Source organism: Crotalus tigris, unplaced genomic scaffold, assembly GCF_016545835.1.
Source record: "Crotalus tigris isolate CLP2741 ecotype Arizona unplaced genomic scaffold, ASM1654583v1 scf7180000017764.6130737, whole genome shotgun sequence".
NCBI lineage: Eukaryota > Metazoa > Chordata > Lepidosauria > Squamata > Viperidae > Crotalus > Crotalus tigris.
This window is the reverse complement of record NW_024096618.1, coordinates 4,170,138-4,185,969: the sequence shown is the minus strand read 5'-3', so window position 1 is coordinate 4,185,969 and position 15,832 is coordinate 4,170,138. Positions and strand designations below refer to the sequence as shown.

The following is a 15,832-nucleotide window of genomic DNA, read 5'->3' as shown; positions in this document are numbered from 1 at the left end:
AGGTAGAAAATTCCTGTGGTGCCTGGGAGGCAATGCTATAGGTCTGAACCCCTAGAAAGATCAGAAAGTAGGAACCTATAAAATAACATTCTCAGTAACATTATTTTAGATCACTTCTCTCTATAAGGTTAGACTGGCCTCACGCTTTTAGCCTTTAGATGACGAATGAGACTTTGTCGAAACGTCGCCAAGACACTTCCAATTTGACGCGGGAGAAAACCCGAATAACCAAAGACATACATATACATACATACATACATACATACATACATACATGTAGGTCTTTGGTTATTCGGGCTTTCTCCCGCGTCAAATTGGAAGTGTCTTGGCGACGTTTCAACGAAGTCTCATTCGTCATCTTCAGGCTGGTGTTTTTGGCTTCGTGCTTTCTCCTCCAGGACTCAAACCCTTCTATCAGGCATGCAGTGGCAAAATACTGTGTTGCGGCAATGTCCACAAGAAAAAAATTGGTTACAGATTTATAGCCGTCAACTTGTGCCAATTTTTGGGAGATATCTCTAATAATTTTTGGAACATTATATTTACTCACACACTTATCGGCTTTCCACTCACGTAAACTAGGGAGTGACCCTAACATTTTGAGAACATGTATTTTCTTAACAGAGATGTTATTATTTACTATTAATGTCAGTACTATTTTTATTTTATTTTTTTCTTAATATATTGTAAAAAGTGATGTCTATTGCTGGTCTGTGACCATAATAAAGTTGTTGCTGCTGCTGCTGTTGTTGTTGTTATTATTATTATCAGTTGTGTCCTTGTCTTGGAGCTTTTAATAGCTCCAAAAGATGACAAAGCCATTCTTCTTCTTTTTCTTACTATGGTGCTTTGATTCTTCTTAAAGGTGTTTTTTGTTCAAAGTGTTCAATTTCATAGCTTGCATTATTATAATTTCCCAGTCAGTCTAAGAAGCTGAGTTTTGTATATATTGTACACATATTATTAAATAACATCTTTAATATAATAATACACCTTATTAAATAGCAGCTTTCTCAGTGGGCCAAAGAAACTGATACATCTGCAGTTCATTGATTTGGTTACAGGTAGTCCTCAATTAACAACCATTCTTTTAATGACCATTTGAAGTTACAACAGAAATGAAAAGGTGAATTATGACAGTTCCTCACACTTAGATCTCGTGCAATATCCCCACAGTCATGTGATCAACATTTGGGCACTTGGCAACTGGCATGTATTTACAATGGTTGTATGGTCCTGGGATACTGTGTGATTGTCATTTGTGACTTTCCCAGCTGGTTTCCCAATAAGCAAAGTCAATGGGAGAAGCCAGTTTTGTTTAATGGCAAAAAATATTGTAAAATCAGGTGCCACTCACTTAACAACCACCTTGCTTAGCAACAGAAATTCTGGTCCCAATTGTTCTTCAAGGATTATCTGTACTGTCAAGTCCCTTTTTTGGTTTTCTTCTGAGATCAAGTAATGCAGAAATTCATTCTTGTCCCCTGCTCATTGCATATTATTTTTCATGTACAGCCACTTATTATGCTTCTTCCTTCATTGTTTGTAACCTCTTATTAATCAGTTCAGTATTAAAGAAAAATATAATCAAATAATGATTTTGGTTCTGATATTTATAAAAATCCTTTGAAATTTAAAATTGGAAACAAACGGGCCTATATTGTATTTCAGGCATACTTAAGATACAGTTATTGGTGCATCATCTTGCCTTTTTATATACTAGGATCAATTCTTTTTTGAGTTTACAACAGAGGAAAAAATAATCAGGGCATATGCCATAAATGAGCACCCAAAGGGTTGCATGTAGCAGTTCCATATAGTCAAAGGCTGCCTTCAGTCAGGTGAGCAGGCCAAGAACTACTATTTTTTCACTAGAAAGAAATGGGAAGTAAAAGAAGCTTAAATTAATGCTTCTGTTGCCATTAGCAGTAGAGATGCATCAATTTTCATCTACTTCACTAGGAGAATTACAGAATAACAGAATTAGAAGGATCTTGTAGGTCTTTTAGTCAAATCTCTTGCTCAAGCAAGAGATCCTATATTCTGGGGAAATGACCAATCTCTTCTTGAAAACTTCCAATGATGAAGTACCCACAACCTCTGGAGGCAAGCTGTTCCAATGATGAATTGTTCTCACTGATAGGAAATTCCTCTTTAATTCTAGGTATTAGAATTTGCTCTTGGATAAGCTTCCATCCATTACTTCTTGTCCCTCCCTCAGGTGTTTGTTTGGTTGGTTTTTTTGGGGAGATTAGTTCGACCTCCTATTCTCTGTGACAACCCTTTAAATATTGAAAGACGACTATCATGTCACCTCTAGTCCTTTTTGTTAGACTACTAGACTTTCCTTGAAAAAAAGAAAGAAAAAAGGGAAGCTTTTTTGTGTGTTTTATTCTGGAAATGGGCTGAAAATCTTTCCAATTTTGCTGACATTGAAAGAAAGGATTTTTTCCTCTCCCAGAAGAACGGCAAGCTGTTTATGGAAATGATGGTGTGCATATGAGTAGAGGAAGTGATTTTGTTTGTGTACATGCTTTATCCAAACAACTGAAGTGACTGCGAAAAATCTTACCTACTCGTGGCTTATATGATAAAAAGGTGACAGACTGGGATAAATGACTTCTTAATGAAATCTGAGTATTTAACAAAAGCATAATTTGAAGCAAATTGGACTACAACTTTTTCTTATTAGACCCCTTTGCAGTCAATTCTGAATTTAAGTAGAAGAATAATATTAACCGATTACATAGATCAGATAAATATTTGGGAATGGCTTCTGAGAATACTTATTTCTGTAAAGACTGAAAGTTTCTCTATTAGTAGATCATTTTCATTAAAGTCTCTCATTTCCTCTTTTATCTCCTTTAAACTGGCCCATGATTTGTTCATATATATTCATATTTTTATTTGGTATTTTTACTTGAGGTGTACATGGGCAGAAAGATAATTATATACTGATGCACTTTCTTTAAAATATTATTTTATAGTTTGGAAGAACAGAAGTAATTGACAACACTTTGAACCCAGATTTCGTAAGAAAATTTATAATGGATTACTTTTTTGAGGAGAGACAGAACCTGAGATTTGATTTGTAAGTTTACTAATAAACTTGGATTTTGATAATATAAGTGTATTCATCTATCAGAATAGTACAGATACCAGGAGCTATTTTGTCAATAAACTACTTGTATTAGATAAGTCATATTTTATTATAGTAGTTTAAATTGTAATGAAGTGCTGAACTGATTTTTAAAAATATAGTCTGCAGTAAAAAAAATTTCTAAAACCCTAGTTTTCACTATTTTATAGTATATTTCCAGATTAAGGCAGTGTAAAAACTGTCCTGTTCTGCAGGCAAATCATGATGTATCAATTTATCAGAAATAAGAGCAGAAATTATTTCTTATGTATCTCATAAAAATGTAGCAGGTAATATATGAAACCATATTACTACAATCTGTTGTTTCTTTTGCCAAAAGATAAAGACAATTTAAGTGATAAGAGTCAGAAATGAACTCTATGCTCTTACTAAGCAATGCTTGCACAGATTTGTAGAACATTGCCAGTATTTTTTTTTTTATAAAATCAGTTTTGGCAGAGTATATTTTCCAAATTGAAAAATAGAATACAGTACCACAAAATATGATGAATAAGTTATAAATAAGACTTGGAGTTTCTGATTCTAACTTTGTTAGTTTAAATGTTCAAAAGCCCACTCAGTTTTTGTTATTTTTTTAATGCATTTCCAGTGGGCTTTGTACTAAAGTTGTGAAGCAATACTTAAATAGATACTATAATCTTAGCAGAGTACAAATCAGAAAACAAACAAAATTTCATAATTATATCTTTTGTGTTCTGCCAAATGCACTGGAATGCCAGTTAGAATCAGGGATTTCCATTTACTTCTTATTTGTGTTATGCATGTTGTTTATCACTTTTTGTTTGTTGGCTGGTTTTCCATTTTGAAAATACATAATTGATTTAAGGTTAAGTGCAAGATTAAGTTAAACCTGGAAGGCCGGTTTCACACATAGTAGATTATCTTATTAATTGTCTTTCTTAACTATATAACTTTAGGATGCAAGTACCTGCAGACTCCAGTATGTCCTTGAATATTTTTGCCTTAAAATATTAGAGTGAATAAATCTATCTTTTCTTTATAGGTATGATGTTGATTCTAAGAGTCCAAATCTTTCAAAGCATGTAAGTGTGTTAATTTACAAATTTATCCATATAGTATTTTTTATTAATTGAGAATCTAGGAGCCAGTTGGGTATAGTGATTAAGGCACAGACTAGAAATTAGTCTCAACTTAAGCACAAAGGTATCTGGGTGGTTTTGGGTCAATCATCCTCTCTCAGCTGTAGGAAGAAGGCAGTGGCAAACCACTTCCAAAAATATTGCTAAGAAAACTTGCCCAGGCAGCTTCCAGGAGTCAATACTGGCTCAAACTATGAAAAAATGTGGTGGGAGAATCTGGTTCATCACATGGGAATATCATATTGATTTACATAAAATTAGATTTTGAATTAATTTTTAAACCTGGGGCTCTGAAATTTACTGAGGGAATTTGAGGTACCCTTGGAAAACAAAATATTTATATTCTATCAAACTAGAATGAAATTCACAAAAAAGATTATGAGGTAGGGATGAAGTGAGATGTTGGAGCAGGTATTAGTTTAAAGCAGACATGTCAAACACAAGGCCCGGGGGGCGGATGCAGCCCACGAAGTGGTTTCATGTGGCCCGCAAAGCCATCCTGGAAACAGTGAGGGAACGGCCCCTACTACCTTGGCCCTGGCCCAGGCTGGCCAGGAGCTAATGTACAATTTTGTGGTGGCCATCTATGCTGAAATGCATTCAGTCTTAGCTCCACAAGGCCGTCTAGAAACAGCGAGGAACCAGCCCGTCGCATCGGCCCTGCCCCATGGGTGCATGTTGGGGAGGTGTCACCCTTTGTGAGGAATGAAGAAATCTACCATGCCTTGGTGCTTGCCCTGGTCCCACCCCCTTCTGCCAGAGACCCTCAGATCTTTCCCACTCCTGCCTAGGCCCCTACAGGCACCCTTGACGCAAACGATGTAGAGCTGGCCATGCCCACCCAGTAGGCCACACCTACTCCGTCCACGCCCACTACTAGGCTGCACCAACCTTGGCCACATACTCCTGGCCCCCCGAGGGCAACCACAATGCTGATGCGGCCCTCAATGAAATTGAGTTTGACACCCCTGGTTTAAAGCTTGCCACTTTATGTGTCTTTAAAAAGTATATGAACCTTTTTTGTTTTCAGATAAAATGTGGTAATGTGTTCCATTCAAATTAGTAATATCTGTAGCAACTTTTATATACATAGTTGGAAGGTACTGAGAACAGTGAGTATGTACATTGACTCTTGATTTACCCATGCTCATTCTGTACTCATAAACTACAATTCTTGCATCCAGACGTAATTTGTTTTATTCATTTATTTATTAAATTTATATGCCACTCATCTCACTTTTGAAGTGACCTTGAGTGGCTTAATTTAATTATTTCTAATTATGAATTTATAACTAAATTGTTCATAAGTATTGCGTTTCTTGTGCTGATAAATGTAGCGAATGTGGATGGAATACTGCAGATGGGACAATGTCTAAGCTCCATAACTTTGCGTGGTTTTTCAGGATTTCTTGGGACAAGTGTTCTGTACACTAGGAGAAATCGTTGGGTCACAAGGAAGCAGATTAGAAAAACCAGTTATGTAAGTACATTTTAAAAGATACAGATTTAGTAGTGCTATGTTGTTATAAGCCCGGTGTTATTTTCATAACATTTTCATAATGTTTACTTGTTTTCCTAATGTTGATCTGAAACTGATAGAAGAGAATATTTGTAGCTCGAATTGAATTGTGGAGTCCTCGGTGCTCTCTGAACCTGGTGGTTTTCTTGCAGATGTTTTATTACCAAACTAGGCAACATCATCAGCACTGAAAACAACCAAGCTCAGGGAACATTAAGGACTCCACTGATCTGAAATTACAGGTAATAATTATACCCCAACAAGGTCGTTGTTTGAGATAGTTGTTTTCTCACTCAAACAGAGGGGACTTTTTCATTTCAAATCCTGTAGGTATAGAATTCCCTTCCAATTCCCTTTCCTGTCCGATGAAATTTAATTGTTGACTTGGTTTTGAATGAATGATACCTTTGTCTTGATTTTTAAAATTGTATTGTAAAATATAACTGCCTGAAATACAGTTACATGAAGAATTTAAATATCTAAAATAAATTCAAACATTTAAAAATATTTTCTTTTTGTCATATGTTACATAAATAAAACATTATATAAATGTACATAATGTCAAAAAAAAAATCAAAAACTAGAGTACTTCTCCCTAGATAAAGATACATTCCTATTGCTGTGAAATAAATGTTTTAAATAAGTCCATGAATAGTAAAAGTAAGTTATCTGTTTGGCAGATTGAAACTTCCTTGGTGGAACCTGGTTGCCAAAGTAAAAATGGCTGATCTAAGTAGGCTAAAGAAGTGTGTATTTGTTGGTGGAGGGAGACTAGCTGCTGCTTTCATTTGGAATGATTATGTATTGTTGCATACATATGCTTTGATGTGACATTATATATTGCTATGAGACTGTGTGTAATAATACCTTTATTTATTTATTACACTTATATGCTGCCCATCTCATTCTGCAAAGCGGCTCTGGTACATATTGCTGCTTATAGTTTATAGTCATTTATTGTGGCTGGATATCTTTTCAAGTGCTGTACAGGTAGTCCTCATTTAGTGACTGACTCATTTGGTGACCAGTAGAATGGTACTCAGAAAGCAACTTTGCAACCAGACCTCGTACTTATAACCTTTGCAAATCTGTAGGGCAAAGAAGAGCTGAAGCACAGGTACAGTGGCAATGAATGAAGGGAGTTTCAACCTATGCCCAAAAATACAGCCTTTGCAACAGCCCCATGGTCATGTGATTAAAATTTGGTCCCTTGGCATTTATGCCCCACCGAATCACACTGCAACTCCTGCCACTTATCTCTGCCCATCTCAGCCACTCACCAGCATGCATAAAGTTACTATGGATCTGAAGGCCTCGGCCTGCTCACTGGCTATTTCTCCCTACCTCATCAGGCCCTCTCCCCACTCCACCATGCCCTGGGCCCTCTCCCATCCAATCATGCCCGGCTCCACTTACCTTTGCCTTTTTCTGCAGCTGTGGATAGGCAGGCTCCGCCAATGCAAGGCACATCTATAAAGCTAGTGTTTGGGATCTTTGTGAAGGCTAGAAGACACTTTCTACTCTTTCTAGCCTTCAAAGAGATCATGTTCACTAGATTTCTAGCTGCACCTTCCATTGGCTGTGTGCACCTGTTAGTAGCTGCAGAAAAAGGCAAATGTAATTGGACCTGGATGTGGTGGGGTGAGTAGAACACAAGGGTCTCCTGGCCCAAAGAGGTTTCTGCATACTGGTGGGTCCCGTAGCCAGCCAAGGCCTCCCAGCCCATGGCAAGTTTCCACATATCAGTAAGTACAAGGGTCTCTCTTACCTCCTGAGGCACTCCTGCATGAGGACCACAACTGGGAGAGCTTAATGACCGCAACTGGGAGAGCTAGGATTGAGGTTGTTGAGTGAAGTCACAGTGTTTCATTTAACAACCACTTCACTCAACAACTGAGATTCATGTCCCAATTGTAGTCGTAAGCAGCCACTTAATGACTGACTTGGCAGTCCCAATTATGGTTGCTAAACAAAGACTATCTGTACTGTTATGCCAATCTTAATGCTTGTATTTACTGGGCCCTTGCATGTTGTCAACATGTAGGAAGTCTTTGCTGACTATCTGTATTTGTGTTTACTGCATTCCTGCACATCTTTATTTCCTATGCCAGTGGTGGCGAACCTGTGGCACAGGTGCCAGAGGCAGCACTCAGAGCCCTCTCTGTGGGCATGCATGCCGTTGCCCCAGTCTAGGCCTTCAGCTGGGTTTTATAAAACCTTTTCACTTTAGGCCTCCGCCACCATGTGCAAAAAAAAAAAAAGGTTCAATCAGTCAAATTCAACCTCGCGGGGAAAAAAAGACCTTGCAAAGTTGGAATTGGTTGATTGAACTTTTTAGTCCGACCCAGTCTGCCATTACCACCACAGCCACGCCCACCCAGTGGGCCATGTCCACCCAATTGGCCACACTCACCCGGCACCTGACGATGTATAAGTGGGTTTTGGGTTGCAGTTTGGGCACTTGGTCTCTAAAAGGTTCGCCATCACTGTTCTATGCTATAGTGTTGTTTTTATGCAGTGTGTTTTCATATGTTGCAGTATTTATATATACAACTTATACACAATATACATAATCATGTCTCAGTGTCATTTTCCCTTGTTTACTGCCACATCATAATCTTAATCTTAATTCCCTGGGCAGGCTCCTAAGTGTTGCTTTGAATATTTTCATGGGATGTTCTTTGTTTTATTGTTCTTGCTTTCTTTGCTTGTTGCATGCTTTTGGATATGTCTGAAATAAGGATTGGACTGAGTAGCCTGACTTTGTGTTCATTTCCAGTTTTTGGTTTGATCCATTTTGTACTGCTTACATCGTTTCTGAGATCATTGCTACATTCATTTGCTTTGTAGCCTTTAAAATAATAGATTATGTGGTAGAGTTATTGAAAATCTCTTCTCAGCCTTAACTTCCCATCATTGAAACAAACAAAAAAGTGGTCTTGAATTATGTTTTAAGCTCTTGGACAAATTATGGATATAAAGACGTAGTCAAAGATTTTTTTTAAAAAAAACATATTATTAGACATTCAATGGGGAATATTGGGCATTTATTTATCCATTTATTTGGAAAGTAACAGAGGCTGATAAATATAGCGAGTCAGGCAGTTCGGCCATCATAGTAAAAGAAAAGTGTTCTTCCTTCCCTGTAGTCCTGTAAGACCTTATTGATTTATTGGCTTTCTCTAAAGGTTGCATTGTTGTAAGGTGTTCTGGGGAATGTGAAGTTAATAACATCAGTACATCAAACATTGGTTCTGCATATGATTTTTCTATCACTGCACAAAACTGTCCAATAGAAATTTATCCAGTAGCTATTTTATTATAGATAATGTATTATATGGGGGGCAGTGGCTCAGCAAGTAAAATGTTGAACTTGGTGGCTGGAAAGCCGGCAGCCCAGGTTTGAGACCTGAGTGCCATCCCAACAACTACCAACTTATCAGTAGATAAATAGATACCACGTTGGTGGAAGGTAATAGCGCTCTGTGACATCATGCTGGCCACATGACTGTAGAAGTATCTTTGGACAGTCCTGGCTCAATGGCCTTGAAACAGAGATGAGAATCAGCCCCTATAGTCAGCAGTGACTAGTGGAGTAAAATCTGCAGGGACTTCTTTATCTTTAACGTATCATATATCTGCTATAAGGGTGTGTTATGGTTGTTAAGGCAGAGGTCCCCAACCTTTTGGGCACCAGGGACCGGTTCCATGGAGAGAGGTTTTTCCACAGACCGGGGGGGGGGGGGGTGCATGGTTTTGTGTGCTGCCTGCATCCCATGAATGGGGCTTTGCTTGTTTGTGTGGACCGGTTGCTGGCATGCCACGGACCGGTACTGGTTCACGGATCGGGCCTTGGAGACCCCTGTGTTAAGGTACTCACATCTAGTCTGATTTAAGTGCATTACTATAAATTATTTATATATTTGCAGTCTTCCCTAATTGAAGAACATTTTCTCTTACTCTGCTTTATATAAGCAGGAAAGATTGTTTTATATAATCACGCTATCATTGTATAGTTTTTTTAAATTTTTAATTCTTCTTTCATAGTAATTTAAATGTATTTTTGTATTGACATGTAGAGTGTGTCTTCCTAAATGTAATAAATAAATAAACAAAGCACTTGTGATACATTAAGTGCAGTATGAGTGCTGTGATTATTCAACCTACATCCTCCCACTTTTTAAAAATTAGTTATGTTGGTTTTTTTAACAAAAAGAAATCAAGAAAATCTTCACTTTAAAGAAAAGGCACTTTGTGCCCCAGAAAGCAGAAAAGTGGTAAATTGACATCCACTATTTCTGTGCCATATAAGGCATGGACCTACCCTACTAAGTCTGCTTGCAACTTCTCTGTGAGCCTGTCTTAGTTGATGAGCTCCAAATACTACATTTGAAGCGTGGAAAAAAATTAAATTCAAGAATTGTAGGTCAGTAGTACATTATCTTTCTTTTTTCTTTCCTGTCCTTTCAACTAGGGAAAAAGTACATATATTAGTACTATTGAACTGTATATGAAAGAGCAAAGAAGTCTGATAAAAATCACCTAATGTTCTCTTTGTTTGGAAACTTTCTTTACATTTATATTTCAGTTACTTATATGTTTTTTTTTTACAGAGGAATTCCTGGGAAAAAATGTGGCATAATAATACTGACAGCAGAGGAACTGAACTGTTGCCGGGTAAATTAATAATTTTGGTTCACTGTGTGGCATTGCCAGTCATTATCTGTCAGCTCAACCTTACATCGCAGGATTGTTGTAGAGAAAAATAGAAGAGAGGCACGTGGTACACAGTGCCTTGAGCTAATGGATGAAAGGTAGGAAGGGAAGGAAGGAACTAAGGAAAGTGTTCTCTAATAGTTAACTGGAATTAATAAAAACACTTTTACCTTTGACTATAATTCTTTGCAATAGCAACCAATTCCCTAAAAAGATAATGGCTCTCTAAAGTTAAAAAGATTCACTAGAACCAGAAAAATATTTAAAAAAGTTCAGATCTTAGCCCCATCATGCTCTGATTAGATGTATCCTAGGAGCACTGTTTGGTGCTTTTCACTTTTAATCTTTGCATTGGAAGCATCCACAAACCAAAAGAAGCTTCTTCTGAATATCAGCATTATTTTCTAGATGACCGCTGAATTACAATCCTGTTTCATTGCATTACGAGCTGCTGCAAATCCACAGTATTGCATCATGATTGGAAAAGCAGAAGTCACCTGCTATCAGAAATTATCCAGCCAATGGTGCCCAAAAGAAATATATTTATCCAGCTCACAAAAGAGAGAGCGGGAGATAGAGCACTCACTGCCTCTTTGGGGGAATATTTTTGGTGATGCCTTCACCAGACACTTCAGTGTGGGTGGAACAATAGATCCTCTAGCAGTGGCAGCAGTAATGGTAGCATGGCCTCTGGCCACTTCAGTGAAGAAGGTTGCTGACCTCGGATGCTTTTCTCAATTTGGAGTTATCTTAGGGTAGGGGTAGGCAACTTTGGCTCTTTTATGACTCATGGAATTCAATTCCCAGAATTCCTGAGCCATCCATGCTGAGGGGAAAGGGAGAGTTTCCAAGCTGAGCCATGCTTGCTCAGGAATTCTGAGAGTTGAAGTCATGAGTCATAAAAGAGCCAAGGTTGCCTATCCCTGTCTTAGGGCATGTAGCAACATTTCACTCCATATCAAAACACTCTGGTGTTTTCGTTCAACAATCTTTATTTCTGAGAATGAACAGGGAATATCATGATTCAGTTTGTTATCTGCCCAGCTACTCAAAAGAGAGTTCAGAAATTCACTCTTGCCCCCCTTGAGCCGCGATAGATCTTGCAATAACCACTAAGTCTGATATGTCTTATTTTTCCATATCACTTGTAACTTTTCCCCCTTGCTGCTACCTTTTTGTAATTTTTCTGCTACGAATTTTATTGTTAATAAAAAATTAATATATGCTCTTAACATCTATTTCCATTCTTAGATGATACCACAGGAGGGCAAGATAAAAACTGAAAAAATAAAATGATATTCTCTGATATGGTAAAATGAGTATAATGGTATATATATAACTGGCAGAAAAGAAAGAAATCATTTCTCCTAATTCGTAGTTTGGTAATGAAAATAGTGACCCTGGGCTTAAAAATGTATGATACTGTTCCATCCTAGTAATAAAAATCCCGGCAAATAATAAATGTTTTAAAGAACTTTTTTCTTTATTAGCTTTATTCTTCATTCTAACTTTATTCTAAGTTATTAGTAAATTAAAAATTAAATTGTGCTTATCATTCTTTATGTAAATCATCCTCCACATGATTTATGAATTAATCTTTCTATTATCCTTTTTTTTAGGAAGCTGTTTTGATGCAATTTTGTGCAAACAAATTAGACAAGAAAGATTTTTTTGGGAAATCTGATCCCTTCCTGGTATTTTTTCGTAGCAATGAAGATGGCAGGTAGATGTTCTTATTCGTTCTGCTAAATATTCAGTCTTAGAAGCTTTAATAGTGATTACTGGATTCTCTTTGTAGTCTATGAAAAAATTCTCTTTATTTTGTTATTAGCTTTTCTTTATTGATCAATATCCCTCTAAATTATCTCTGTAAAAAACGGTAGTATCAATAAGAGAGATCTAGTATTCCAGTGGACCAGCCAATGCAGTCCTGGGCTGCATCAAAGGAGGGATAGCATCAAAATCATGAGAAGTTATAATACCATTTTATACTGCACTGTTAAGGCCACACTTGGAATACTGTGTCCAGTTCTGCTTATCACAACATAAAAAAGAGGCTAAGACTCTAGAAAGCGTACAGAGAAGAGCAATAAAGATAATAAAGAGGCTAGAGGCTGTATCATATAATGGTTGAGGGAGCTAGTATGTCTCTAGCCAATAAAAGAGAAGGATTGGGGGGACATGATAACTGTCTTCTAGTACTTGAGGGACTGTCATAAAGAAGAGGGATTGGTTTATTTAATAAAGAACTAGAGAACAGAACAAAAAGTAATGGGAGAAACTTGTTAAAGAGAGATCCAACCTAGAAGTAAGGAGAAATATTTTAACAGAACAATTAATCAATGGAACCACTTCTTCTGGAGTTGTGAGTGGTCTATCACTGGAGATTTTCAAAAACAGACTGGACAACCATTTGACAGGAATGGGCAGGGTTGGATTACAGTGTTTCCCAAACTTGACAATTTTAAGGCATGAGGACTTCAACTCCCAGAATTCCACAGCCAGCGTTGCTGGCTGTGGAATTCTGGGAGTTGAAGTCCTCATGCCTTAAAATTGTCAAGTTTGGGAAACACTGGATTAGAAGATCCCTGAGGTCATTTCCAACTTTCCAACAATTCTATGTTCTATGTAATTTAAACATGTCAGTTATGAAAGAATATGTAATTCCCCAGTGATAAGTTGTGATGTTAAGTAAAGGGAACAGTTATTACTAGATACCATCTCCAAAGCTATAAAAACCTTTCAAAAGTTACCACAAATCTTATCCCCTGCTTTGCTTTCTTTGACTTCTATTATATTCATCTTCTGCACGATCGTGTTTTTTTAATTTACAAATGTTCATTCAAACTATGGGACATTGCATTTTTCAGAGTTTGTTCTCTGATGCCAGGCACTGAATAAATACAAAGTAAAATAAATATTTTGTTTGTTTTAGTTTCACAATCTGCCATAAGACAGAAGTTATAAAGAACACTCTAAATCCAGTATGGCAGGCATTCAAGCTGTCGATCAGAGCACTTTGCAATGGAGATTATGACAGGTAAGTGAAGCCATTTTTGTTTAAATGTTTCAAAATGCTTATAAGATCATTCATTTTACTTGAATCCTTGTAAAACAAATTTAAAAATCCTTTTATAAATTTAGAATTCATAATAATTATTAATATTTTATTACTTGTTAAATTAAACATGAATACCTGACAACGCAATCTGATGTACATGTTTACTTAGATGTAAAACTAATAATCCGTAATAATAATAATAATTCATAAGACTACAGCCTAAATGAAATATATATCATTGTTAGTATAACAATAGGTGCTACTCTTTCCACAGATGATTGACAAGCAGATAAAAATCAAAATATCAGGAAACAAGAAGTTACTGCTGCTAGTACACTAAGATATTAATTACTGCTCTGTAATATTAAAAAGTAAACATTGATGATTATGCTTTCCTCAGGCCAAACGTTTATTAAATTTTATGGAAATGTCTTCTTGCTCAAAATAGATTGGATAAAAATAAGACTAAGAAACTTCAACAGAATACATGGTACTCTCATTCATTTCCTAACATCTATCATATCAAGAGATAGGGATCTTGAGTACCACATTCAGTGCTTCTGATAAATAAACTCAATTTAGGTGATTGCCAACATTACTGATACAATCGTTACTTCAACTGATCTATCTTCTCTTCCCCCTTTGCCACCTTCAGTGTGAAACTTCAGGCTACATTATAAGCCACAGAATGGAGGAGGAAAGTTTCAGAGCAGTCTGTCAAGGTATTCTGAACTAAACCAAGTGAAGAAAAAATAGCATTTGCAGTTGACAAAATGAGTTACATGTTTGCATAGAAAATCTGCTGGCTTTCCTTTTCTTCATTTCATTGTCAGAATAAAGATTTTTATTCCAAATCAGAGAGATAAATTAATTATAATATGTTTTCAGTGCAGAAATGCTGAATTATATAAATTAACCTTAATTTTTTTTTAAAAAAACACAAATATTTAGGATACTTATTCAGTCTCACATATTTGTCTCTGGACACTTGGCATCTTCAGTTAATATGCCAGATTTCTGCTTTCTTAAAAAGGCACAGCATTTTCACTAGCCAGTTTTCTTTGCTTTTTATAACTGCCATCCATTATGGAATGCAAAATATTAATCTAGTGCACAAAAAAAATCACTAGTTTAAAAGTATCCTATAAATTGTTCAGGTGCAGTTCATAAGGTAATACGTCTTTCAGTATTTATCTAGACAAATTATTATAGATCATGATTGTTTAAATAGTTTGGTTTTGCATGGAAATTAGTTGTGTGTCCCAACCAATTTCAGCTGAAACAGACTTGAAAAAAGGTATGGCCATGTCTGTAATATAAAGTCTTTGATTTTGAAGAACTGATAGCAATAATTATTAATAGACGATATATTGTTTAAAATATATTATTTTAAAGAAAATTAAGAAATACCATGAAATAAACACTAAAATATTTCATTTTGAAAGCAGGCAGCTCAGTTCAGATTGATATGGACTAGAAAGAGTATGCTTACCCAAAATGCTAATATATTCTGAGGTTTGAAATATATAGCTTTCTGCACCTGCATTTTGTGTTACTTTGAACTTTAAACTTATGAACAAATATGATAAACACAACATTTGACATTAGTGATTAAATGTAGCTAGACGTAATTCCTCAGAAGCAGCTTCATTAATTTATTATATGCCTGAGCTGCCTTTCTTAGTAAATTCTGAGGAAGGCAGCGATAGCGACTCCAAATGATCTATTGACGTTTAAGAACCCAATCTGGACAAGCTGATAGGCTTCATCTGACTTGGAAATGAGAAAGAGGTAAAAGCCATTTTTAACAACATTGATTTCTTTATTCATGACACAAATTCAATGAAACATTCCTTCAGGGAAAACATTCCTTCATCTTATCGAAGTAGAAATAGTAGTATAGGTTGTGACCTCTTATGAAGAGATCTGCAAACCTGAGGCTGAGATCTTTATTAGTCTTACAAGATGACTTTAATTTATAAACTCTGGCTTCGTATTAAGCAAGATGGTTAATGTTGTATTAATATTCATTCTTGTGAATGATTGCTATCATGAAGAATTTGCTCCTGCCCCTAAAATATTTCTCTGAGAGTAGATCCAACAATCCATATATTTCCAACAGTGTTCTTTTAGTATATTATAAAATATCATACGGATAGTTTTATGTACTCTAGCAGCAGTATCTGCCTCATGGCTACATCTGCCTGTCAGTCATCTATGGAATGAGAAGTTGGGATAACTGGACCTACCCTCAGAGAAATGTGTTTTTCAGGTAG

At 36.3% G+C, this 15,832-nt stretch overlaps 1 protein-coding gene across 3 annotated transcripts in view; it reads left to right on the top strand.

The window, feature by feature from the left end:
• LOC120307059 (copine-8) overlaps positions 1-15,832 on the top strand; it is a 69,845-nt gene that overhangs the window by 28,053 nt on the left and 25,960 nt on the right. The window contains exons 4-10 of one of the 3 annotated variants that reach the window (XM_039341290.1): positions 2,988-3,091; positions 4,164-4,203; positions 5,664-5,740; positions 6,460-6,525; positions 10,393-10,456; positions 12,115-12,218; positions 13,431-13,535. In XM_039341290.1, coding sequence (XP_039197224.1) covers positions 2,988-3,091; positions 4,164-4,203; positions 5,664-5,740; positions 6,460-6,525; positions 10,393-10,456; positions 12,115-12,218; positions 13,431-13,535 — 560 coding nt within the window. Of the gene's footprint in view, positions 1-2,987; positions 3,092-4,163; positions 4,204-5,663; positions 5,741-6,459; positions 6,526-10,392; positions 10,457-12,114; positions 12,219-13,430; positions 13,536-14,232; positions 14,279-15,832 lie in introns of those variants that run through there. The other 2 variants (XM_039341291.1, XM_039341292.1) reach the window with 2 other exon arrangements.